At 40.8% G+C, this 26,983-nt stretch overlaps 1 protein-coding gene across 13 annotated transcripts in view; it reads right to left on the reverse strand.

Annotated features, from left to right (window-relative positions):
* The window catches only part of ABLIM1 (actin binding LIM protein 1), a 348,912-nt gene that overhangs the window by 219,799 nt on the left and 102,130 nt on the right, over nucleotides 1-26,983 (reverse strand). Inside the window, exon 1 of one of the 13 annotated variants that reach the window (XM_021073348.1) lies at nucleotides 5,875-7,836. The exons of the other annotated variants lie outside the window; for them this stretch is intronic. Coding sequence (XP_020929007.1) covers nucleotides 5,875-5,965 — 91 coding nt within the window. The 5' untranslated portion in view covers nucleotides 5,966-7,836. Of the gene's footprint in view, nucleotides 1-5,874; nucleotides 7,837-26,983 lie in introns of those variants that run through there. 13 annotated transcript variants of the gene reach the window in all.

Below are 26,983 nucleotides of genomic sequence, written 5' to 3' on the forward strand. Positions count from 1 at the left end.
GTGGTTTCTTAGAGTTGGAGGATGGCTATGAAGAGTTTGGGGTGGGGGTAGGACAACAGCAAAAGGGTCCAGGGTTCCTTTCTGAGACCATGACATTTTCCCAAAATTCACTGAGATGATGGCTGCACATATCAGCACATATGATAAAAACTACTGTATACTTTAAATGGGTGAATTATGCAATATATAAGTAAATCTATCTCAATAGTCGATCTCAATAAATCCATTAAAAAATGATTTGAAAACAAAACACTCCAGTAGAAGTTAACTCCCTTACCTTACCTAGCCTTAATCCAACCCTGCCATCCTCTCTATCAAAGAATTTTCAGGCACACATTCTGTTTTCTGGCTCTTTGGGCTCATTTTCACATGTTTAAAGGGGACCATGTTATATAGCTCTCTGCCTCTTGTACTAATTCTGGTAATGATTTTGACAAGGAGTAAGCAGCTGGGTAGGTGTCACCTTCATCAATAAAGAAATCATGACAACTTCCAAATCTGAGACCTTTCAAAGTGCCATTAACTCCTGTCCTCAGACGGGACTTTCTCAATTTGCCAGGCAGATGGACGAGTGACCGCGTTTCCACGAGCTTCACTGAAAAGAAGGCTCAACGAGTTCTCTCAATATTACACATCCTTTCTTTTTCTTTTCTTTTTGACTGTTTCACAAAAGAAGCAAACCTGAGGCAGTGACACAATTTAGACCTCGACTTCACTTAGGTCCTCTTTTACTGGTGGCAGGTCTGCTGCCTTGAATATTGCTTTTCCACTCATCCTCTATCATATGGAAGAAAAGCATCTATTGATAGAGCTCTTTCTTTTCCATCACACTTCCTATTACAGACAATTATTAGTACCACATTTGGAAAGAGACATATTTGTTACTGAGATCATAAAAACGTGGACAAAAACACGCTCGGAATCTAGCTCCACAGCCGTCCTTAAGTTACATTCTCTGTTCTTCCTACCCTCACCCATTAATTATATAGTAAGGATAGTGTTTCCTTTGAAGAACACACAAAGGAGGAGTGGTTCTAGATAGTACTTTACTGCTTACGCCGATCACAAAACACAAAGCCGGGTCCTGAGTGGGCTCTTTTACTCACCGGGAGGATTGAAGTTGTTTAACAAGTGCTCAAATGTGCAGTAGGCCTCAGGATGGAGATACAAGACGTGAGTGATGGTGGCCCGCCTGTGAGCAGGGTAAGGGCTCCCAGAGACACTCACATCCTCGATAACCAGTGTCCTTCTGCATGAGCCCCTGGGGCTGCTTCTCTCAGTGGAGGTGACTCTGCTTTTCACAGAGTTGCACAATCTCCCCAGAGATTTTAAACTAAGGAAGCAAGGCATCTCCGAAAGGATTACAAAGAAATGAGAAACAGCTACCAGGCTCCCAAGAAGCTGTGTTTCTCCGCAACACTCCTGACTCCTTATTGCTTTTTTTTTTTTTTTTTTCTCACTGCCCAGCAAAGAAGATTAAGAAAGATGTATTTAAGTGATTACCCTCAAGAGCTTAGGCAGGACTCCAGAGACACAGATAATCAGGTATAAAAACAACTGGCACTGGGAACTCAAGACTACGTCAGTCCTGAGACATGAATGCATATTTAAAAATCTGATTGGTATCCAGAGCAAGAGGAAGGACATAGTTGCAAGAGCCAAAAGAATTCATGTGCAAATTTTTCTAATCTATTCATTACCATCAGGTCAGAGGACTGTGAATAGGCATATATATTGAATATAATCTGAAAATGCTTATCAGAAAAAAACTCAGGGTCATAATTCCAAATTCTCCAGTATTTCAGATCTCATGGAGGAGAGAGCTCAATTAAAATTCTTCAGCTTCAGCTAGCAACAAATCTAGCTCCAGGCCACAGAAAACAATCCTTTACGTTTTCTGGAGACACCCCTCCCCCAAATGCTGTGGAAATCTTTCTGCCTCATCCCATTAATCCAATGCTAATATTACTCTCAATGTCGTTTCACAGGTTTTCTGCTACTGCAGAATCTCTAGTAGGATCACATGATGGAGAGAGAATTACCATGTAGGTTGCTTTGTGTATTAATAAAGTCATAAGCTAGCAGGACCATCATACAACTAGGCTGCTGATGTACAAAGGAAAAGCCTGGAAACGAGTATTTACCCCCTGACAGCCACTCAGTAAGGCCACAATATGTGATTCTGTAACCACAATAGTCTCAAGTCAGAGTAACTAAAACTACACGCTTTGTCTTATCATCAGTCTACTACACTAATAGCTTTTTTTTTTTTTTTTTGGCTTTTCAGGGCCACACCTGCGGCATATGGAAGTTCCCAGGCTAGGGGTTGAATCAGAGCTGTAGCTGCCAGTCTACACCACAGACACAGCAAAGTAGGATCTGAGCTGCACCTGTGACCTACACCACAGCTCACGGCAACAATGGATCCTTAACCCACTGAGCGAGGCCAGGGATCCCGCACCCTCATGGATACTAGTTGGATTCTTAACCCACTGAGCCACAGCAGGAACTCCTAACAGCATTTTCTTTTCATTAAAACCTTAACACACTTTAAACAGAATAGAATTACGAAGTTGGAAAGATCTTCAAAGGTAATCTAGTGGTTCCCAAATATCATTGTGCATAGGAAGCTTCTGTGAGGTTTTCAGAAAATTATAAAATCTGGGGCACTCGCCCCGACCCCTGAAAGAGATTCTTTGGGGAAGAGGCCCAGGAACTTATATTTCTCAAAGCTCCCCAGACCAGACCAGACCAACATTCAGGAAGCCTTTGGTCTACTCCAGCCCTTTAATTTCAAGATGAGGAAGGTAAGTCTTGGAGACGCCAAATGACTTTCCCATGACAACAGAGCAAGCCCAGGGCAGAGCCAGGTCTCCTGACTCCTAGGCTATGACTGTTTCTACCACAGTCCTCAGGTCCTTCCACAAAAGCTATCTATGACTAGGTCACTATGCAGCACAGCAGAAATTGACACAACACTGCAAATCAACTACACTCCAATAAAAATAAATAAATAAAAAGCTATAGGGAGATGAAGCAGCTAAAGGAAACATTTGCCTCTTTTACTATTAGCTTTAACAGTCATCTTTAATGCAAGATTTGGGAACAGAGTTAAAGAACCAGAGCATTCAAATTTGCCAGAATAACTCTAGGCAATGGGAAGCACAGTGGGAATGGAGAAGACAGACTCTGTGGCAGAGGTCGTCCAGATAGGGCTGGAGGGCAAAAACATGGAAGCTTCTGCTCCCATACTCACATGGTGAGACTTCCAGTTTCAAATTTGGGGATTGAAATCCTATACCAACATTGCCCCCAGGGGAAAAAAAACTCCTTCTAAGACCTTCCTCTAAAAACATTTTTCAAAGCAGGTAAAATAATGTGTGTGTGTTCCATTTCTGGCTTGTCTATTGAAAAGAGACTTCGGATGTACAAAGTAAGATATTTTATCAAATACTTCCCAAAGTGTGGCTCCTGGACCAACCTGTTTAAAACACAGACGCCTGAGGCCCATCTTCTAGGTGCCTAGGTTCTTCCACAGTGTTTTTCTAATAAACATCATAGTGTGGGAACCTCTGCCCTAAACCATTAATTCCTTCTTCCTATAGGTCTGATCTTTGCAACGTGGGAACCAGAGAAGCTCCATCTCCATATGTATATGTTCATATGGCCTGCTTGTAAAACATAAACATATGCATAAAACATAACATATGCATTTAAATAAAGAAGCCAGGAGTTCCCGTCGTGGCGCAGTGGTTAACAAATCCGACTAGGAACCATGAGGTTGCAGGTTCGGTCCCTGCCCTTGCTCAGTGGGTTAACGATCCGGCGTTGCCGTGAGCTGTGGTGTAGGTTGCAGACGCGGCTCGGATCCAGCGTTGCTGTGGCTCTGGCGTAGGCCGGTGGCTACAGCTCCGATTGGACCCCTAGCCTGGGAACCTCCATATGCCACGGGAGCGGCCCAAGAAATAGCAACAACAACAACAACAACAACAAAAAAGACAAAAAAAAAAAAAAAAAAAAAAGAAGCCAGACACAACCACTTTAAAATAGGCTCTGGTATACATTAATGATACACAAACATAGACATTTTTTTTTCACAAACATAGACATTTTTTTTTTCAAATTCACTATCTTCCTGACCAAGCAAAAGTATAATTATTCTGTGACAAAGCTGTCCTGCCTTCTTGGTCCCTAACTTTGACAAGCATTGCCCCCTAAGACTGAGTCTATAGCTCTGATTCCACAGCTTATCTGTTGTGTTAGCAGAACACATTCAAGCCACCCCCTAAATTTCTGGAGAAGTTTATAGATCCACATATGTAGTTAAAAAGCACTTATGTTCTAATAGACTGTAAAAGGAAAAAAATTAATACTTCGATAAAAGGGTTATATGTAAGAGGTTTTATCCATTTTATGACTTTTAGGTCAGGACGAATTTTAGGTAAACTAAATATGAATCATAAAGAAGGCTGATGAGAGTAACAGGTCTGTTTGCTTTTAAAGACAATCTGATTGAGCTGATTTCCTTTTCAGGTGGTAAAGAGAGTTAAGATTTCAGATGCTGGCTGATTGAGGAGTGGAGCCAGCAGTGACAATAGGCACCCATGAGCTAAGTTCCACTTTCTAGAGTGCCCAGAGTTGTTAGTTTAACCCCTTCCACATAATTCAGGGTAAACACCTAGCAGAGGCCACACTTCCAGTCTTAAAAATAAATTTTCAGTGTTATCCACCTGACAGCAATCTCTTCAGCCATGAGAACACGGTATGGAGAAGATCCTTAAGGAAGCACCAGTGGACTCATTTCTTCCACTGCTGCACCAACATCAGCCTCTTGCCACAGCTCATGTAAAATCACAGCCACAGCATTTGCAAAGGAGTGGAGTGGTTTCTGTGACAGTTTATATGATTATAAAACAATGTATCACAATGCGCTACACTACAAAGCTAACACTAATTACGAATGCATCATTCGTTTTGGTGGCCTGCATATCTTGTCAGACAGGATAATCCTAATCCTACTAGAAACAGTTCCATTCCACCTAAACAAGCTTTTCTCTCCTTCTAGGATAAACTATGAAAAGAAACTATCAACAGGAAAATTAACCAAGAGCTTCAACCAGCACTGAGAGGCGCTGAGGACTCTGCCTTTGCATATTGTAGGAGCTCAATAATGAGATGAACCCCAGCCTCAGAGCCAGGCATTCTGAGGCTACACAATGCTCAGGGGACAGAGGCCTTAACTATTGCTCTTAATTCGACAGTCATGGGTCAATCCCCACAATTCCCCACATATAAATTTTCACTTCAGTTTTACTCCATGTAAAGATTTAGGTCTTTTTTTTTTTTCAGACAAATTTCCCTCCTCTCCCTTTAAATCATCTGCTAAGATTTACCTGCTTCTTGCTAAGAAAAAAAAAAAATTAAGAGAGAAAATTACCACTTTAAAAATGCAAATCTTTATGAGATTTAGTTAGGAAATAGTTTGAATTTACAGCCTGTGGCTTTATTAGTGACAATGGGGTTACTTGCTTTTCAGATTTTGATTTTGTTTTAATAAGAAGTGAGCAAAGAAAAGAGCTCAGCAAGTCCACTGAAAACACCTGCGGTAGCTTACAATAGTCACGATGATCTTTGCTGCTGAGCAGAACAGAGTAAGCAGAGAAACAAACAGCAGTTTTTTCAGTGGGGGTGCTCAGAGGAAGGGGCACTATCGGACTTCCAGATGGTGATGCCTTGACCCACTGGAGGTTCTCCCGCTCCAGCAGCTACACCTACTCCCTGCCACAAGCAAGTTTTGAGTTTACTGGTTCTGTTCACCTGTATCATCAACCCTGGGCATCTCCTCTATAAAGTCCAATCTTTAAGGGGTCTTACCCATCCTTCCAAAGCAGGCTGTGATTTTCTGAGCATACTGGCACAGGCTCCTGTCTGGGTAGGGCTCCCCTGGAAGGCCTGCTTCGTCCATCACTCTGCAAGCAGCTGCCTCTCTTCCTGTATTGCCACCCGTCCAAGACCTGCTCAAAATGGAACAAGCAGCCAAGCCCCCTCTTCCATATCGTCTCAATTAATAATTCAGTTACTACATCAAATCTGCTGAGCATTCAGGACAGAGCGCACCAAGGCACTCTGAGGACCAAAGCATAATTAGTTTAACAGACGTCAAGTGTCTCAGGTTACCCTCTGACGATACTCTCCATAGGCAAGATTTCCAAAGAGCAATGAGAGGCAGGCTTGGAATGCCTTCAAGGAAACAGCCACAGATGGGGATCAGCCTGGGGAGAATCACAGGCATCCCTGGAGCTCAAACCCCATATATTAGATAAGGCTGCTACATGAATCTGGTCCACAGAGTCAGAGCATTATGATACTGACCACAGATCCCAACCCATCAGGCTGGGGTCCCCTTCAGATGCCCTGAACACACCCCAGATTCCCCAACCTTAATCCTTCCTGTACTTCTTTCTCTTTTCCTGAAATACTTCAACCTTCTCCCACCTGATCTTTCTGAAAATCCACCTGTGCTTAAAAAGGTGGATCACTTGCTCTCTCCTCCATCAAGCCATCCAGGATCCCTCTGGTTGGAATCAATGTCTTCCTGTCTAGTCTTCAAATAGCAGCTCTACTACAGTGTTTACTACATCCTGCCTTGCAATGTGGCTATCTGTAGACTGCTCTATTTCCCTTGCTGGCTGCTACGCTTCTAGAGGGCAGACACGTTGCCTTTGTTATCCTATTTCCGTCACATAGGACTCTACACATACTAGCTGCTCAGTGTCTGACAAACAGAATTTGGTAATTCTTGATAAGAAGTCGCTGTCAAAGACAAGTACACGATACTTGGATAAAAGGCAGATATCAAAAACAAAACACAACGTTGGTCCTTAAAACTGCTTTAATAGGCTGAGAACTCCCGTTCCCACATATGCAGCTGCAGGCATGTGGTTATTCTTCTGGTGGTCAGAGCTTATCTAAGTGCCACTGAACTGGAAGGCATTAAGTGACAGGCATGTGCCTGAGAGGCCCAAGCCAGCTGTGGCCACAGAAAGCTGTCCCAGTGGTTGGTCATTAGGAGACAAGCTGTCCTTGCTGGTGGGATAAATAGCTGAGCATAGGAACGAGAAACCCCAGCGTCAGCATTTCTCTGTTCCTCCGCTGATGGAGGTGCTGGCCCCGGAGCAGGTGCATGGTGCCTGCTTGCTCTTGCTCCCCCTCCAGGGCCCTCCCAGGAGGAAAACTGCAGAGGGTTTGAAGTATTCATAATTCATCTATCTCGACACAGAACAGCTCCGACTCACTCTGGCAAACCTCATGTTCACTGTCGATTTACTAGAAAATGTAAAACACCCTGAATCATCTATTTTCTGCCTCTGCCGCAGCGAGGGCCTCGTGTTCACCACATCTGCTCTAGGGATCATTCACCTCTGGACTTAAACTCTGACTTCAAAGAGGAACTCCCTGGAGTTTACGGTCACATGACATATCTAAGGTAGAGAAGGAATCTAACAGGAGACCTGCTGATGAAAATCGGTGTCAGCCTTTTCTGCATCCTTTGTTTAAGGGAGCGTTCTTCATTCCACAAGCCTGTACCGAATAGACAGGCCAGGTGTTTGCTGCCTTGATGATGAATAAGACAAGGGAGAGCACGTCAACTGGCAGATGACCTAGGCACGTCTATACCTATCATGCAACTTGGTAAACCTACCTGAGTGTATAGTTCTAGCAATAAAAAGTGGGGAAGGGGTGCTTTAGATATTAGAAATATGGTTAGGGACACCTTTTAATTTTCTGCCTTAAAAAGAAAATGTTTCAGGAGTTCCCATTGTGGCCCAGAGGTTAAGAACCCGACATTGTCCCCGTGAGGAAGAGGGTTCGATCCCTGGCCTCTCGCTCAGTGGGCTAAGGATCCGGCATTGCCGTGAGCTGTGGTGTCAGTCAAAGATGAGGCTCACATCTGGCACTGCTGTGGCTGCAGCGCAGTCTGGCAGCTGCAGCTCTCTGATTTGACCCCTAGCTCGGGAACTTCCATATGCCCTGGGTGTGGCTATAAAAAGAAAATGTTTCAGAAAGAGAAGTGTTTTGTTTCTCAGATTTTACATGGACAATTGTGTGTATTTCTGCTGCACTCCCAACAGTAGCATACACAAAAAGGTTTTCCCTCTAGAGGGTCTGCAGGCCGTGTATGTCAAACATTCTCCCTTTCTCGCTCTCAATGGCACGCTCTGAGGTTATGAAAGTGCCCGAGAGGGAAGGATTGAGTCATTCTAGTGCTGGTGGGATTCTGGAGAATAGGATGCTGGCTCTGGATCTTGAAGGAAAAAGGATTAGGGAAAAAAGAAGGGGATTAGGATAAGACAGAAAAGAACAATCCAAACAGAATGCCCCAGAAGAAAGCTTTATTCAGATCACACAAGATGATGAGAAAGAAGGTCAGGGAACACGGATAAGGTCTTAGAAGGCAGAATCTATTCATCCATGTATAAAAACTCTCTTCAGAGAAATAATACAGCCAGCACATGACATATCTCCAAACCCTGCTACTGCCATTCTTTAGAGGGTCAGAGCTCTGGGAAAATTCCGGGTACGAATTAGGAAATGCGTTTCACACTGATTCATTATTAACCGGCTTGCTCAGCACTTGTTTATGTCTGAGTTCTTTATAACCAGTTTTGTTAATCACGGCAGCAGCCCTGTGAAGGGAGAGGGTAGCACACTTCACACGGAGCCCCCACACCTCCGACTGAGAAACCAGGAGGTTATTCCACCCCTTGAAACTAATGCACAGTCAGAATGAGAGGTGTGAAGAGAACCTATTCTCCCCAAAGGTAAATCTGACCCCTTAATATCAATAAAAGATGCTGTGAGCTATTTTGAAGCTCAGGGCTACAAAAGGTTTTAGAACACAGTGTTGTCCATGTGGCTACATGGACAACTGTTTTCCTCACAAAGGAGAATTTTCCGTTGTCTTTCCATAATCTGGGCTAATCTGGTGATGTTCTACTGCACCCTTTGTCTGGAAGGGACAATTTATTTGGATACAAAATTGGGAGCCTCTGATATGAAAAATGCTTACAGGCAGAATCATTGCCCAGGCATCATTTCATGTACTGTCAAAAGAGGGTATGCGATGCCTAAGAGATAATTTATTGCAGAGTAGAAAGAAAATTCTAGAAAAGAGATCTACATTCACAAGATCTCATTATTCAACATTATGGATTATATGTAAGTTTTAGAATGTACATAATTTAACATAGAGCAAGAAGATTATTTATTAGTAAATAATAAACATAAACAGGCAGTTTTTTGTGGGTTTTTTTTTTTTACTACTAAGGATGCAAAATCAAGATTTTGGAGACCAGGGGTTATTCTAGGGAAAATAAATCATAAGGAAACCAACAAGAACTCAATTAGAAATAAGTACTAAATAATAGATGAAACCAAAACTAAAAATAAACAGAAAAGAACAACAATGTGGTGGGTAAACACATGGGCTCTAGAGTAAGAAACCTCATTCAGATCCTGGCTAAGCTACTGATTACTTACCTCAGGTAAGTTTGTCAATTATTTAAACCCCGGTTGCCTCGCCTATAAAATGGGTATAGCAAGAGTATCTCCCTTATGTATCTGCTAAAGCCCTGAGTAATTCCTAGTGCAAAGGAGAGCTCTAGAAAGGTTAATTCAAAGGCTACATAGTCAAATACTCATAGGACTGAAAATAGACACTAAAAAGAACAACTGAAGCAGAAGGTTGGTCCCGAGATCCTTGTGATACTTATAGTAAGATGCCTGTATGTTAGGTGGGGGTGTAGTCCTTTACCTGAAGGAAGAGTCACACAATTATGGCTGTTTTGGAAGGTCAGCCATGAATTGCCAGATATTCCAATTTTTACGTGAAATCTCCCAAGTTTGCGGCAAACAATTTTTAAAAAGGTCCACACTGAATGGATTAAGAAAATGTACTACATATATATAATGGAATACTACTCAGCCATAAAAAAGAACAAAATATTGCCATTCGCAACAACATGGATTCAAATAGAGATTATCATACTGAGCGAAGTCAGAAAGAGAAAGACAAATATCATATGAGGTGACTTCTATGTGGAATCTAAAATATGGCATAAATGAACCTATCTACAAAACAGAAACAGACTTGCGGACTTGGAGGTGGTTGCCAAGGGGGAGGGGGAAGGAAGCGGGATGGACAGGGAGTTTGGTGTTAGCAGATACAAACTATTACATTTAGAGTGGATAAGCAATGAGGTCCTACCGTATAGCACAGGGAACTATAGCCAGTCTCTTGGGATAGAACATGATGGAAGATAATAGGAGAAAGAGAATGTATATGTATGACTGGGTCATTTTGCTATACAGCAGAAATTAGCACAACATTGTAAGTGAACTATAATTAAAGAAATACAATTAGAAACAACAACAATAACAACAAAAAACTGTCCACATCCCTCTCCCCCCCCCAAAAGAAATGACCCATGTTCACAAGCCTGTCATGGCCTGTGGGTTAGCACTCTGGGATCTATGTATTAGTTATTGCAAAAGTATGATATAAAACCTCTTATTCACCAAGCTTAAACCAAGCAGTTGTTATTTGTACTGGAGGAAGGCAACAGGTAGAAGATTTTTAGAAGCATTGGAAATTTTCACATAAAGGTTTCATACCTTCTTACTTGCAGAACTGAATTTTAATTATAGCATTTCTACTATGAACCACCGCAAAAGTGGCCATGGATTCCCAAACAATTGGGTATATGATACTGGCAGAACTTCCAGAGCAAATCTGACATCTTTTTCCTTGCTACAAATGCAAGAGTATATCCTTTCTCCGCTACATTATTTTATTTATACCTCTATATGATACTATGCATTTTACTCTGCATTTTCCCCTTAATTTTTTGTCACCTTTATAAAATTGAGATTTAAACAATAAGCATAGATTTCAGGCGTACCAGTCGATGAGTTTTGACAAATGCATTTGCCCATGTAACTCACACCTCTATCAGCATAGAACACATCTCCACCACCTCGCAAAGTTCCCTTTCCCAGTCACTCTCGCAAAGTTCCCTTTCCCAGTCACTCTCGCAAAGTTCTCTTGTGCTTTTTCCCAGTCACTCTCCACTCCCAGAGCAGAGGAAACCACTGTTCTGATTTCTACCACATTTTTCTCATTCCAGAACTTCATATAAATAGAACTATCCAGGATGTACTCTTTTGCCCCCAGCTTCTTTTGATCGGCATGTTTTTGAGATTCATCCATGTTTCTCCACTAAGTTTGACCTCTCACATTTCCCCCCCCTGCAAAAATTATAACTTTTCTCCAATACGCTATACATCATAACCCGGATGTTATTCTGCCACACCAAACACCATTTTATGAACTTTTGGAAAAGGGAACAAATGCAAAACCTACTTTGGGAGTCTCAAAGCATACTAGTGTTGATACTATGTCATTGGCTGGGGCACACCAGGATTTGGGGGCTGCCTTAAGTGGGCAGTATCTGGGGATGGGAGAACTGTGGACGGTGCCAGTTGGAAGGGGCAGTGCTTGAGGGAGAGGGTCCATTGGAAGAGCTTGTCTGTCTTTGTAAATACTTTGCAAATGAGAAAGGGAAGTGGAAATGGGGAGGTAGTCAATTACACATCAGTTTTTAGGAGGAGAGAGGGAAGGGAAATCACACGAACGGGGCTGAGATGAGAAGAGAGATTAAGTTTGACAACCAAGGGGCAAGTGAAACAAGATAGGGTTATTCGTAGAGAAGGAAAATCTCTTCCTACTCTTCTTAGATGTCCCCACAAATGTAGCGTACCCCACTGAGCCACCCCTTTCTTACATGGATTCATACACCCAGTCACTCTGAGAATGAGCAATATTAATAGGAGGTGACTCCAAAGGGCAAATGGCCAGAATAAAAGCAGGTGGATGCTTAGTAAGGGGGAGATAAATCTTTAATGTAAGGAGTATGGTTAGAATGCCCCAAATTAGAGCTTGACTAGAAAAAACATAGAGCCACTGAGAAAAGAGACACAGGAAAGAGAAGGAGTTTGCGTGGAAAAGGTGATAATGAACTAATTTCAGACATAACAGTGAGATGAAGGTGTCATCAGAATCTCCGTGGAGTGGTGTCCAGCAGGCAACGGAGCGTGCTGCTCTGGGTCCCGGGGAAGAAGTCAAAGCTGGAGGCGTAGTTTTGGCAGCACCCACAAAGTGAGGGTGGGGGCTGTGGGAGTGGATGTAAGAGAAAAGAGCTCACTGGAGCATGAACTTGTTGCCAGCAAAGGTGGTCTCCCTCATTTCTGGGTATGTTTCAGGGGAGATGCTTCACAAACATTTAATGAATATTGAACCTTAAAGTGAACACTTCTGATGTAAGTTATCTGGCCAAAAAAATATTAAAACTGCCCATCTAGACTCAATTTACTCAAATTTACCGTCTGCACATAAATGCTTGAACCTCTCAACTCATTGCATTAACTAAATGAGCCAACTCAGCAGTACTTCCTAGCATTCCAATTAAAGACTCATACATTTTATTGACTAAAATTTCCAGTAACAGCATAATGCTATTACTTACTCTGCCAAGAAAAGAAGAGAAGCAGTTGAAAAAAAAAAAAAAAACTTAGAGAAGGCTTCAATCCATCCTTCATTTCATCACTGAGAATTTGAAAAGGTAGCAATTCAACTCGCCTAACAGGATACATGTTTGCAGAGAACAGACTCAGAAAAATACTGGATTCTAAAGAAGATGACCCCTCCACAATCCACTTCATAATTATACATGTGCACCCATTGGTAAAAATAGGCACAGAAAAATCTGAACGTGGCATAGACCGTGATCTGCCGAAAGGCCCCTCAATCAGCATTTATGGAGCCCTGCTTTGTATGTAGCCTGGCAAATAGGTATAAAATAGAAAACAAAGTGCTTTGCTTTTCATTTTTTTTGATGGAAACCAAAGTACTCTTTAAAGGCTTTCAATGTAGGAGCTCTCAAGACAAAGCAAACAAAAATAGCCTGCACCAGGATGAAGTGGGTGGTGGATGTCTTCAACAGATGGATCATTAGGAGCTGTGTGTGTGTGTGTGTGTGTGTGTGTGTGTGTGTGTGTCTGGGGTTCTTTTATTTATTTATTTTTCAGGAGGAGAGAATAGCTGGGCATAATTCATTTTTAAACTCACACTGGCATATGGAGATGCAGGGGTGGGGGGTGAGCAGCCTGAAAATAGAGAACAGAGCACATGGTGATGCCTGGAGATGTAAAGGGATAGGAAAAGAGCTTTTGAGGAATAAGAATTACAAATGGCTTGAAAGATAAATATGCTGAGAGTTGAAGAAAGAGCAATTATATATTCAAGGGACCACAGAATCCATGAAGTGGATAGAAACCCAGTGCACCAGCGAAGGCTGAGGAACACAGATGGAAGGAAACGTCACACAGGTTAGCCGTCTAGCCCACTCTTGCTACCAACCACATCCTCTAAACGCTGTCGCAGCTCCTCTGAGGTTTCTTTACTCCACGAAGCCTCCACTAACTCCACAACTCTATGAATTTGCCTGTCTCTGAATTGTTCCTTCACGCTAAGACATCCAAATGGATTTATACTTGAGGATCAAGTTATGTCAAATATCTTCTTAAAATTTCTCCCATGTCAACTTTTCGATATAGAAGCAATAGGCTCCATTACAGAAAATGTGGGAGACATTGAAAGCTAGTAAGAAATGGAACTAACACAGTCTTACCACCCAGAAATCACTGTTAATTCTTTTATGATTATTTTTTAAAATTTTACTGCCGCACCTGCAGCATATGGAAGTTCCCCGACGAGAGGTCGAATCGGAGCTGCAGCTGCCAGCCTATGCCACAGGCACAGCAACATCAAATCTGAGCCACATCTATGACCTACACCACAGCTCATGGCAGCGCCAGGTCCTTAACCCACTAAGCGAGGCCAGGGATCAAACCCACATCCACATGGACACTATGTCCTGTCCTGAACCCACAGAACCCACAATAGGAACTCCTTAATTCTTCTCTATACTTTTCTTCAGCATTTTTCTCTGAATTTCTTTATTTCAGATCATATTACATATGCAATTTATAACTTTGGCTTATTAAAACTTTCCTCCATGTCATTCAAATCTATTGTTATGATTTTTGATGTGAAAATTGTAACTGAAATATATCTTACATGCAGTAAAGTTCACAAATCCTAAGTACTCAGCTCAGTGAATTTTCACATGTGTACAGCATGTAACTGCCTCCCAGATTAAGATCTAAAACATTCCTGAAACCCCAGAAGGTTCCTTTGTACCCAGTCAATACCCCAGAAGGTTCCTTTGCATGCACTCTCCCTCTCAGAAACCACTATTCTGACTTCAGAGTAGATTCGTTTTGCTTGCTTTTGAACTTTAAGATCATTCATACGGTATGTACTTTTCCGTGTCTAGCTCCTTTCATTTAGCATAATGTGTGTTCGATTGATCTGTTGTGTTGTGTGTATCAGTAGTTTTGTTGTTGGGTAATACTCCATTGAAAGAACACACCACAAATACGCAACTAATTTATCCATTCTCTCATTTTGGGACATTTGCGTCTTTCCAGTCTGGGGCTACTATAAATAAAACTTCTGTGAGCATTATTACAGATGTCCATTGGTAGACATGCAGGCTGATTTCTCTGGATTACACACCTTGGATAGAGTGGAGGTATGTTAACTTTTGAAGGCACCGTCAAACACTTTTACATGGTGATGTACTTCCACCAGCAATGTAGGATAATTCCAGTTGTTCTACATTCTTGCCACTACTTAATATTATCTGTCCTTTTCATTTTAGCCATTTCGATAGATGAATAATGGTGCCTCATGGGGGTGCTGTCTAATGACGATGAGACCTTTTTTTCATATATTTTTTGGTATTTTGGATATCCACTTTTGTGAAGTATATGCCTTTGTGAAGTACGAATTATCTACCTTTTCCCTATGGCTTTGTAGGCGTTCTTTATATACACTGGATAAGAGTATTTTTTCAGATAAACACAATGCAACTATCTTCTGCTAGATGGTGGCTTTTGCCCATTTTCTTAGTGAGTTTTGTGATGAACAGTTCCAAGTTTTAATAAAATTTAATTGAGGAACATTTTTTCCTCTTTAGCCAGTGCTTGCTTTTGGTTCTTTTAAAGAAATCTTTGCTTACTCCATGGCTATGAAGATGTTCTCTTTATCGCAGACGCTTAATTGTTTTAGCTTTTATGTTCCATCTCAAGTTGGTTTTGTAATCAGTGTAAGACAGGGACCAAGATTCATTTTCCCAGAACACTTATGTGTGTGTGGGGTGGGGGTGGTGTGGGGGTGTATATATATATATATATATATGTCACTTTGCTATACAGCAGAAACTGACAAATATTGTAAATAAACTATACTTTAATAAAATTTTTTTAAAAAGATTCATTTTCCCTCCACATGAATATCTGATGGTTCCGGCCCTATTTACTGAATTGCAGTGACACCTTTGTTGTAAATCAATGACCACTTGTATGGGACTATTTCTGGACTCCATTCTCTTCCATTTTTCTTTCTTTTTTTTTTTTTTTTTGTCTTTTCTAGGGCCGTTCCCACGGCATATGGAGGTTCCCAGGTTAGGGGTCTAATCGGAGCTGTAGCCACCAGCCTATGCCAGAGCCACAGCAACTCGGGATCCAAGCCGCGACTGCGACCTACACCACAGCTCACAGCAACGCCAGGTCCTTAACCCACTGAGCAAGGGCAGGGATCGAACCCACAACCTCATGGTTCCTAGACGGATTCGTTAAACCACTGCACCACGACGGGAACTCCTCTTCCATTTTTCTATCTAAAAAAGATCTTTCCTCCAATGCCACACTGCCATCCAAACTTACTTGTAATCATTTTTTTTATTTTTATATAATGATTTTTATTTTTCCATTATAGCTGGTTTATAGTGTCCTGTCAATTTTCTACTGTACAGCAAGGTGATCCAGTTACACATACATGTATACATTCTTTTTTCTCACATTATCATGCTCCATAATAAGTGACTAGACATAGTTCCCAGTGCTACACAGCAGGATCTCATTGCTCATCCATTCCAAAGGCAATAGTCTGCATCTATTAACCTCAAGCACCCCATCCATCACTCCCTCCCCTCCCCCTTGTCGACCACAAGTCTATTCTCCCAGTCCATGAGTTTCTTTTCTGTGGAAAGGTTCTGAATTTGTGCTGTATATTAGATTCCAGATATAAGTGATATAATACGGTATTTGTGTTTCTCTTTCTGACTTACTTCACTCAGGTGAGAGTCTCTAGTTCCATCCATGTTGCTGCAAATGGCATTATTTTGTTCTTTTTTATGGCTGAGTAGTATTCCATTGTGTATATACCCCATCTTCCTAATCCAATCATCTGTTGATGGACATTTGGGTTGTTTCCATGTTCTGGCTATTGTGAATAGTGCTGCAATGAACATGCGGGTACATGTGTCTTTTTCAAGGCAAGTTTTGTCCAGATATATGCCCAAGAGTGGGATTGCTGGGTCATATGGTAGTTCTATGTATAGTTTTCTAAGGTACCTCCATACTGTTCTCCATAGTGGTTGTACCAGCTTACATTCCCACCAACAGTACAGGAGGGTTCCCTTTTCTCCACACCCCCTCCAGCATTTGTTATTTGTGGACTTATTAATGATGGCCATTCTGACTGGGGTGAGGTGGTATCTCGTGGTAGTTTTGATTTGCATTTCTCTAATATTCAGTGATGTTGAGCATTTTTGCATATGTTTGTTGGCCATCTGTATATCTTCCTTGGAGAAATGTCTATTCAGGTCTTCTGCCCATTTTTCAGTTGGGTTGTTGGCTTTTTTGGTGTTGAGTTGTATAAGTTGTTTGTATGTTTTAGAGATTAAGCCCTTGTCAGTTGCATTGTTTGAAACTATTTTCTCCCATTCTGTAAGCTGTCTTTTTGTTTTCTTTTTGGTTTCCTTTGCTATACAAAAGCTTGTCAGTTTGAATAGGTCCTATTGGTTTATTTTTGCTCTTATTTCTTCTTGCTTTGAGAGACTGACCTGAGAAAACATTTGTAAGGTTGATGTCGGACAATGTTTTGCCTATGTTCTCTTCCAGACGTTTAATGGTTCTTGTCTTATATTTAAGGTTTTCAGCCATTTTGAGTGTATTTTTGTGCATAGTTTCATTGATTTGCATGTAGCTGTCTAGGTTTCCCAGCAGTACCTTCTGAAAAGACTGTCTTTTCCCCATTTTATGTTCTTGCCTCCTTTGTCAAAGATTAATTGACCATAGATGTCTGGGTTTATTTCTGGTTCTCTATTCTGTTCCATTGGTCTGTCTGTCTGTTTTGGTACCAGTACCACTGTCTTGATGACTGTGGCTTTGTAATATTGCCTGAAGTCTGGGAAAGTGATGCCTCCTGCTTGGTTTTTGTTCCTCAGAATTGCTTTGGCTATTCTGGGTCTTTTGTGGTTCCATATACATTTTTGGATTGTTTGTTGCAGTTCTGTGAAAAAAATGTCCTGGGTAATTTGATAGGGATTGCACTGAATCTGTAGATTGCTTTGGGTAGTATGGCCATTTTTACAATATTAATTTTTTCAACTCAGGAGCATGGAATATCTTTCCATTTCCTTACATCATCTTTAATTTCCTTGATTAATGTTTTATAGTTCTCATCATATAAGTCTTTCACCTCCTTGGTCAGGCATATTCCCAGGTATTTGATTTTTGGGGGTGCAATTTTAAAAAGTATTGTATTTTTGTATTCCTTTTCTAATATTTCATTGTTAGTATACAGAAATGCGACTGATTTCTGAATGTTAATCTTATATCCTGCTACTTTGCTGAATTTGTTGATCAGTTCGAGTAGTTTCGGGGTTGAGTCCTTGGGGTTTTCTATATAGGAGTATCACGTCATCTGCATACAGTGACAGTTTTACCTCTTCTCTTCCTATTTGGATGACTTTGATTTCTTTTGTTTGTCTGGCTTCTGTGGCTAGGACTTCCAATACTATGTTGAATAACAGAGGTGGGAGTGGAACATTAACTTGTACAGCATTCTTCAATATTTAGTCACTGCACAGTCCAGTCCAAAACTCTTACCATGTCAGGCACTGACAGCATCCTTTATCCTCATCTCCTTTAGCCTTTGTCCTCCGTCATGATGCTCTAGTCACAGAGCCACCTTTAAGTTCCTTGAATGTGCCACAGTTTGTTCCCATATCAGGGACCTCATACACACTCTTCCCCTGCCAAGCCATCTGTATGGCTCCCATTACTGCCAAATGCTCACTCCTATTCATTGATTAGACCCAGCATAAATATCACCTCCTCTGAGAGGGCTTCCAGGGGCCCCAATCTAAATTAAATTTTCTTATTACACTACATATTTTTTCATGGTGCCACAATTTATAACTACACAATTATCTGCATAAAGTCTGTTTTCCCAAAAGCCTGTAGAAAGCACCACCGTGAGAGTAGGGACCATATGCTGTACCCACTTACTGTCTACTGTGGCTGGCGAATAGTAGGTGTTCAATAATTATTTGAATCATTTTGTTTGCAATAAAGATGAAATCCCTAGAGTTGCCTTTTCTAATTTAGAAAAAAAAAAAGAGAGAGAGAGATTACGAGCAAAAATTCAGGCAAACGTATTCAGAGGAAAAGAATTTTAGAAGCGGGAGCCGGTTAGCTGGTTAGCAAACCATGGCTTAGAGGTACCTTTGGTTTCAATCTTTAAAAGTAAACTGAATAGTTACTATTTTAAATACACATCATAACTATAAAAATGTTCTTATATTCTTAGCCACTTCCTGTTCATGGAGTCCAGAGGTAGTGAGTGTGTAAACTTTGCAATTAGACTTGCTTGGGTTCAAGCCCTGAATCTTATGATGATGTTGGGCAAGATTCTTCTGTGCCAGTTTTCTCAACTGAAAAATAGCAATAATAATAGTGTCTCCTTCCCAGAGTTTTTGAGAAAATTAAATGAGATAATATGATATGTAAAGACTTAGCACTGTGCATGTCCCATGACAAGCACAAAATTTTTCTTAACCTAAGTATTGTTATTCTTTTTTGTTCTTTTTTTTTCTTTCTGGGTTTTGTTTTTTTTGCTTTTTAGGGCCACATTCATGGCATATGGAGGTTCCCAGGCTAGGGCTCAAATCAGAGCTGTAGCCGCTGGCCTACACCACAGCACAGCAACACCAGATCCAAGCTGAGTTTTCGAACTATACCACGGCTCACGGCAATGCCAGATCCTTAACCCACTGAGCGAGGCCAGGGATTGAACCTGCGTCTCATGGATGCTAGTCAGATTCATTTCCGCTGAGCCATGAGAGGAACTTCAGTATTGTTATTCTAAATGTTACTTGGAAGCAACAAACTGTTAAAATCCTCAAAATCAGAAATTCATATGAATGCTCTAAGAGTCATAAATAGACTAAAAATAAATTTTCTTCTTTATAAAGGGATAGAATATCTGCAAGTTCATTGGAAGGCTGGATCTTAGGAAGATCCTTAACCTAATTGTTTTTCTCATAGCCTCTCTGTAAGCTCTCTCACTATGCGAGCATATAACAGAAAGGAAATTAGAGGAAAGAGAACTTCTCAAAAAAATAACATACATAATTGATAGAAAATGTAAGATAATACTCAGTATCAGTGAGAATAGATTTATATGATTATGCTCCCTGGGGAACATTGTATTCCTCCATGATATTCAGGGATTTCAAATGCTATTCTCATAACCTACCAAGAATTTCTTTTAATTTATTGCTAACCTCAGGTATGATGAGTAAAAATGGTGAATTTGGAGCTCCCTTTGTAGCTCAGAGGGTTAAGGATCTGGCATTGCCATCGTCTGTGGCCTTGGCTGCACCTGCATCTCCTATTCAGCCTCTAGCCAGGGAATGTCCATATGCTGTAGGCAGAGCCATAAAAAGACAAAAAAAAAAAAAAAAAAAAAAGAGAGAGAGAGAGAGAAATGGTGAAAGTCCTTTCATGGTGCAGTTTTATTTTAATCATATGTACATAAAATCAGGAGGGAGCTTACTTACCTTGGGAAAAATCCCTCCTACTTCTGAGACTGGTTCCCTCCTCTAAGGCCTAAGGAAATTGATGCCCTGAGGTCACCCTGTCCATACTTTTGCTGGACCCTGAGCCCCAAAGAGAAGAATCAGGACTGATCCTGCTCCTTGTTGCACCCCCAGGTCCTACTGTGGTGACTGACATAAAGTAGGAGCTCAATAAATAACAGTGAAATGAGTGGAATAAAACAATACCTTTCAGACCCCTTCTTCTGTGCGTATCGTGACATTTCCACCAGGAGAGAAAACCCAAGACACACCTGAGAAAAATTTCCACCAGGAGAGAAAGGCCAAGACACATCTGAGAAAAACATGAAGCCTTAGAAAACTTAAAAATAAGTAAATAAATAAATAAATAATCTTATCAAAGGACCGTTCCCTCTCCCAACCTCTCCTAAAGCTATAGTCCAAAGTCTTTTGCATCTGGGTTTAATCAGAGAAATCTATCTGTCCAGATACAGACTACTGACAAGCTGACTACAAATGAGTAAACAGGTATTAAATATTTTGAGCAAAAACCCCTTTATTTTCTGACAGTATTCTGGGCTTCTTTATACCTTCAAATATGGGGTGGGGGCAGGAAGATTGCTAAGGAAAATACAGGTGAAATACAACTGAAGTGGAAAAACTCACTCGAATCCTGCATACTGTTTCTTAATAGTTAAAAATAAATCATTCTTATTAATCCCTTTAGTTCCTTTATACAAATCTAGGTCACATCAGTTAAAGAACAATTTTTATTTTTATTAATTTTTATGGCCAAAGCCACAGCATATGGAAGTTCCTGGACCAGGAGTCAAGTTGGAGCTGCAGCTGCAGCCTATGCCACAGCCACAGGAACACCGGATCCAAGCCGTATCTGCAACCTATGCCACAGCCTGTGGCAACTCTGGATCCTTAACCCACTGAGCCAGGCCAAGGATTGAACCTTCATCCTCACACACACAACATCAGGTTCTTAATCCACTGAGCCACAATAAGAACTCCAAATACAAGTTTTAAAGGGGCATAAAATCAAATCACTTTAATTAGGTATTTCTTTCATTTTATTTTCAAATCGTGTTTTCCTCATCCTCCAACTAAGCAAAAATATTAACATTCTTAGTAAACATATTTTCAAACAGGCATCCAGAGCAGAAATAATTTGTAGCAAGTACTGCTTTTGAAGAGTGATGTGTTTTCAAAAGACAACCCACAGAATGGGAGAAAATCTTTGCAAGTGAATCGACTGACAAGGGATTAATCTCCAAAATTTATAAACACTTCTGCAGCTCCATACCAAAAAAACAAACAACCCCATCCAAAAATGGGTAGAAGATCTAAACAGACAGTTCTCCAAAAAAGACATACAGATGGCCAAGAAACACATGAAAAGATGTTCAACATCACTCATTATTAGAGAAATGCAAATCAAAACCACTCTGAGGTACCACCTTACACCAGCCAGAATGGCCATCATCAAAAAGTCTACAAACAAGAAGTGCTGGAGAGGGTGTGGAGAAAAAGGAACCCTAGTACACTGCTGCTGGGATTGTAAATTGGTGCAACCACTGTGGAAAGCAGTATGGAGAGTCCTCAGAAAACTAAACATAGAACTACCATTTGATCCAGCAATCCCACTCCTGGGCATCTAGTCAGAGAAAACCAGGACTCGCAAAGACATATGTACTCCAATGTTCATTGCAGCACTATTTACAATAGCCAAGACATGGAAACAACCTAAATGTCCATCGACAGAGGAGGGGATCCAGAAGATGTGGTACATATACACAATGGAATATTACTCAGCCATCAAAAAGAACGAAATACCAGCATTTTTAGCAACATGGATGGACCTAGAAACTATCATGCTAAGTGAAGTCAGCTATACAATGAGACACCAACATCCAACGCTTTCACTGACATGTGGAATCTGAAAAAAGGTCAGACGGAACTTCTTTGCAGATCAGATACTGACTCACAGACATTGAAAAACTTATGGTCTCCGGAGGAGACAGTTTGGGAGGTGGGGGGATGTGCTTGGGCTGTGCGATGGAAATCCTGTGAAATCAGATTGTTATGATCATTATACAACTACAGATGTGATAAATTCATTTGAGTAATTAAAAAAATGAAAAGTAAATTAATTAATTAATTAATTTTTAAAAAGTGATGTGTTTTCATTCTAACTGAATCACATTAACCTGCTGGAAAACTGAATGACCGTAAGTTTTTTCTGATTTCATATCTAAAACATATTTTGCTGAGCTAAATTAATCTTTTTTTTTTCTTTTTAGGGTCACACCCAAGGCATATAGAAGTTCCCAGAGTAGGGGTCGAATCAGAGCTACAGCTGCTGACCTACACCACAGCCACAGCAATGCAGGATCTGAGCCACATCTGTGGCTTACACCACAACTCACAGCAATGCCAGATCCTTAGCCCACTAAGTGAGGCTAGGGATCGAACCTACATCTTCATGGATCCTAGCTGGGTTCATTACTGCTGAGCTACAGCGGGAACTCCTGAATTAATCTTTATTGCCTTAGAAATTACTGTACCTTTATCAACGAGTCTTCCATAACAGACCCTTTCTTATTCTTTTCAATGTTCTAGGCCAGTGATCTAAAACTAATACTTGCCATCTGGTTTTGTAAATAAAGATTTGCTGGAACACAGTTATGTCTAGATTATGTATCATCTACAGCTGCTTTGTCCTACAACCACAGTTGAAGAGCTGCAACAGAGACCCCCCTGGCTCACAAAGGCTAAAATACTTACTATCAAAGTTTGCTTTAGGCTAGTCATATACAAAGTGTTCAAATCTTCTATTTCTTAGCTTTTTGCTCTATTACCATCTTATTCATAAGTTTCATCTGTCGATCACTTTCTCAAGTATGATAAGTTAAATCTTTGAGCGTTAGAATTGTCTCTGTCTTTTTTTTTTTTTTTTTTTTTTTTTTTTTGTATTTTTGTCTTTTGTTGTTGTTGTTGCTATTTCTTGGCCGCTCCGTGGCATACGGAGGTTCCAGGCTAGGGTTGAATCGGAGCTGTAGCCACCGGCCTACACCAGAGCCACAGCAACGCGGGATCCGAGCCGAGTCTGCAACCTACACCACAGCTCACGGCAACGCCGGATCGTTAACCCACTGTGCAAGGCAGGACCGAACCCGCACCTCATGGTTCCTAGTCGGATTCGTTAACCACTGCGCCACGACGGGAGCTCCTTTTTTTTTTTTTTTTTAATCAAAAATGAAAGTCTTGCAGTTCTCTGGTGGCCCAGTGATTAAGGATTTGTTGTCACTACTGTGACTCAGGTTCAATCTCTGGCCTGGGAAACTTCTGCACGCCATGGGCATGACCAAAAAAAATTAAAATAAATTGTTTTTTAAAAATGAAAATCTTGCAAGTTTAACTGGACATAGGACTTTGATTTCAGTGAGTCTCAATAAGTGTCCCTTCATGCCAGGGCCTCTGCTACTGCAGAGAAGGCAAGATAGGTCATCTTGGTGGCCCTAATTTATCTTCCTTCCTTGTATCCAAGCCCTTTGCCAGGTAACTTTGTAGTGACCTCCCACTTAGCCTGTGTAACTTGCTCTGGCCTATAGAATAAGGAGGAGGGGAGTGGCAGTGTGTGATTCTGAGCTTCAGTCACAAGAGGCCATGCTGGTCTCTGTTTGCTCTTTGTCCTCCTGCTCCACTCTGAGGAGGACATAGCTGGGATAACCCGCTGGTCCCCAAGAGGACGATGAGAGATGTGTGGAGCTGAGCTACCTCCAAACACAAGTAAGCCTGCCAAAATGCCCATGACTCAGCAGAATGCAGCTGACTGCACCCCCTGCCACCAACCCTGCAGACTCATGAAAAATGATGTAATTGTTGCTTTAACTTTCTGAATTTTGGAATGGTTTATGAAGTAGCAATAGATTATTGAGACAAGAGTATCCTACTTAATGCTAATATTATATTGCCTTGGAATCTTAAAGGCAAAAATAAGTTGCAGTATTTTTAGTGACATTGTTTTTATAGGACTACACTCTTAATGACAATACATATAAATGTCCCTTTTCAACCAATATGAAAAGAAATCAACTGATCAGTAAGAATTCAGTGACTACATTAAAAAAAATGCTCAACATCAGTAAGTAATTAGAGAAATGCAAATCAAAACTACAATGAGGTACCACCTCACACCTGTCAGAATGACCACCATTAATAGGTCTACAAATAACAAATACTGGAGAGGGTGTGGAGAAAAGGGAACCTACACTGTTGGTGGGAATGTTAACTGGTACAACCACTATGGAAAACGATATGGAGGTTTCCCAGAAAACTAAATACAGAACTACCATATGATCCAGCAATCCGACTTCTTGGCATATATCCAGACAAAGTTTTCATTCAAAAAGACACATGCATCCCTACATCCACTGCAGCACTATTTACAATAGCCAAGACATTGAAACAACCTAAACGTCTATTGACAGATGAGTGGATTAAGAAGATATAGGACATATACACAATGGAATACTACTCGGCCATAAAATAGCACAAAATAATGCCATCTGCAGCAACATGGATGAACTAGAGATTCTCATACTAAGCGAAGTAATTCAGAAAAAGACAAATACCATATGATATGACTTATATATGGAATCTAAAATATGGCCCAGATGAACCTGTCTACAAAACAGAAACAGACTCACAGACATGGAGAGCAGGCATGTGGCTGCCAAGGGGGAGGGGCGGGGGAGAGAATGGGATGGACTGGGTGTTTGAGGCTGGTACATGCAAACTGTTGCATTTAGAATGGATAAGCAATGAGGTCCTGCTGCATAGCACAGGGAACTATATCCAGTCACTTTGGATAAAACATGATGGAAGATAAGATGAGAAAAAGAATGTATTTATATGTATAACTGGGTCACTCTGCTCCACAGCAGCCTTTGGCAGAACATTGTAAATCAGCTATAATAAAAATTTTTTAAAGAATTCAATGACTGTAAAGAACTCATATGACTCAACAACAAAAACAATCAGATTTAAAAAATGAACAGAGTATCTGGACAGACATTTTTCCAAAGAAGACATACTGATGGCCAACAGGCAAATGAAGAGATTCATAGCATCACTAATCATCAGGGAAATGTAAATATGTAAATCAAAACCACAATGAGATATCACCTCACACTCAATAGAATGGCTATCATCAAAAGATGAGAAATAAGTGCTGGAAAGGCGGAAAGGGAACCCGCCTACACTGTTGATAGGAATGAAACTGGTATAGCCACTATGGAAAACAGTATGGCAATTTCTCCAAAAAAATTAAAAATAGAAATATCATATGATCCAACTATTGCACTTCTAGGTATTTATCAGAAAATGAAAATATAATTCAAAATGACATATGCACCCCCATATTCATCACAGCACTATTTTTATTAGCCAAGATATGGAAACAACCTAAGTGCCCATTGATGGATGAATAGATTAAGAAGGTGTGGTATATAGACAGTGCTGTAGTGTATGTGGAAGTTGAAGTATAATACTTTACATGTGAAACTTACACAATGTCGATTAAAAAAAAAAAAGAATTGAACAAGCACACATCATGTACTCATTACTGAGATTTCTGAATGGTATAAAAATTGCAGTTTCCAATATCTATGAACTTAGAATTCTGTTGAGGGAGATTAAATAATGTGAGATAATTAGAATGTAAGACAGTTATTGGGAGTTCCCGTTGTGGCTCAGCAGAAATGAATATGACGAGAATCCATGAGGATGCAGGTTCAATCCCTGGCTTCGTTCAGGGGATTAGGGATTTGGTGTTGCCTCGAGCTGTGGTGTAGGTCACAGACAAGGCTCAGATCTTGCGTTGCTGTGGCTGTGGCATAGGCCGGCAGCTGTAGCTCCAATTCAACCCCTAGCCTGGGAATTTCGATATGCCACGAGTGCAGCCCTAAAAAGACAAAAAGGGAAAAAGAAAAAGAAAGAAAGAAAGAAATCAGGCCAGAAGAACACCAGAATCCTTGGCTCTTACTCCTTTGTCTCCCGTTCATGGGAGAAGATGCTATTTGACTTTTAAAACTAGGAACTTGCATCACTTTGATGAAAATAAAATGAATAAATAAAACCAGTAAAAGCAGTTACCTGCCTCGGTTAGGATGGTGGTCAAGAGAAGCTTTTGCTTCTCACGTAGTATTTCAATTTTTTTACAGTGAAAGCTTACTTTCATATGACTTGTATAATTAAAAGTAACTAAAATAAAACACATAGAAATAAAATAACCAAACTAGAATCGAGGTCGATGGTTTCCAAAGCACTGTTTAACAATATAAATAATTTGGAAGCAGTTGAATTTCTCAGGCAGAACTATAACTGCTAATTCTAGAACCCATTCCCTGCTACACGCGAGGCACTGCACCACAGTTTTTACAGGTAACCTCATTTAATCCTCACGATCTTATAAAGCAGGGAGCCCTATCAGCTCCATTTTACAGATGTGGAAACTGAGGCTTGGAGAAATGCAGACATGCGCCCAAGGTTTCTGGGCTAGTAGGTATCAAAGCCGCAATGTGAACCAAATCTCTGTCTCTGGAGCTCAAGAACTTAACTCCGAGTCCAGAAGGAACATGCTTTCCTTTTACAAGTCCAAAATCGTACATTTACATTAGAAAACATAACTTTGAAATTCACCAAAAAATAGTCGTTTTTAGCAAGGGGAAAATAGCAAATACATCCCCAATCCCTATGGCTCTGGCAGTGAGGAGGGGCAGAGATGGGTCCTGAGGGCCAGAGGCACGTTGACCCCATGCAGGAGCTGTGGTCAGACTGTGGCCCCCTGCAGACCTGTGGGGCTTCCCAAGGAGCCCCTGGGG

This window comes from Sus scrofa, chromosome 14 (genome assembly GCF_000003025.6).
Source record: "Sus scrofa isolate TJ Tabasco breed Duroc chromosome 14, Sscrofa11.1, whole genome shotgun sequence".
In the NCBI taxonomy this organism is placed as follows: Eukaryota; Metazoa; Chordata; class Mammalia; order Artiodactyla; family Suidae; genus Sus; species Sus scrofa.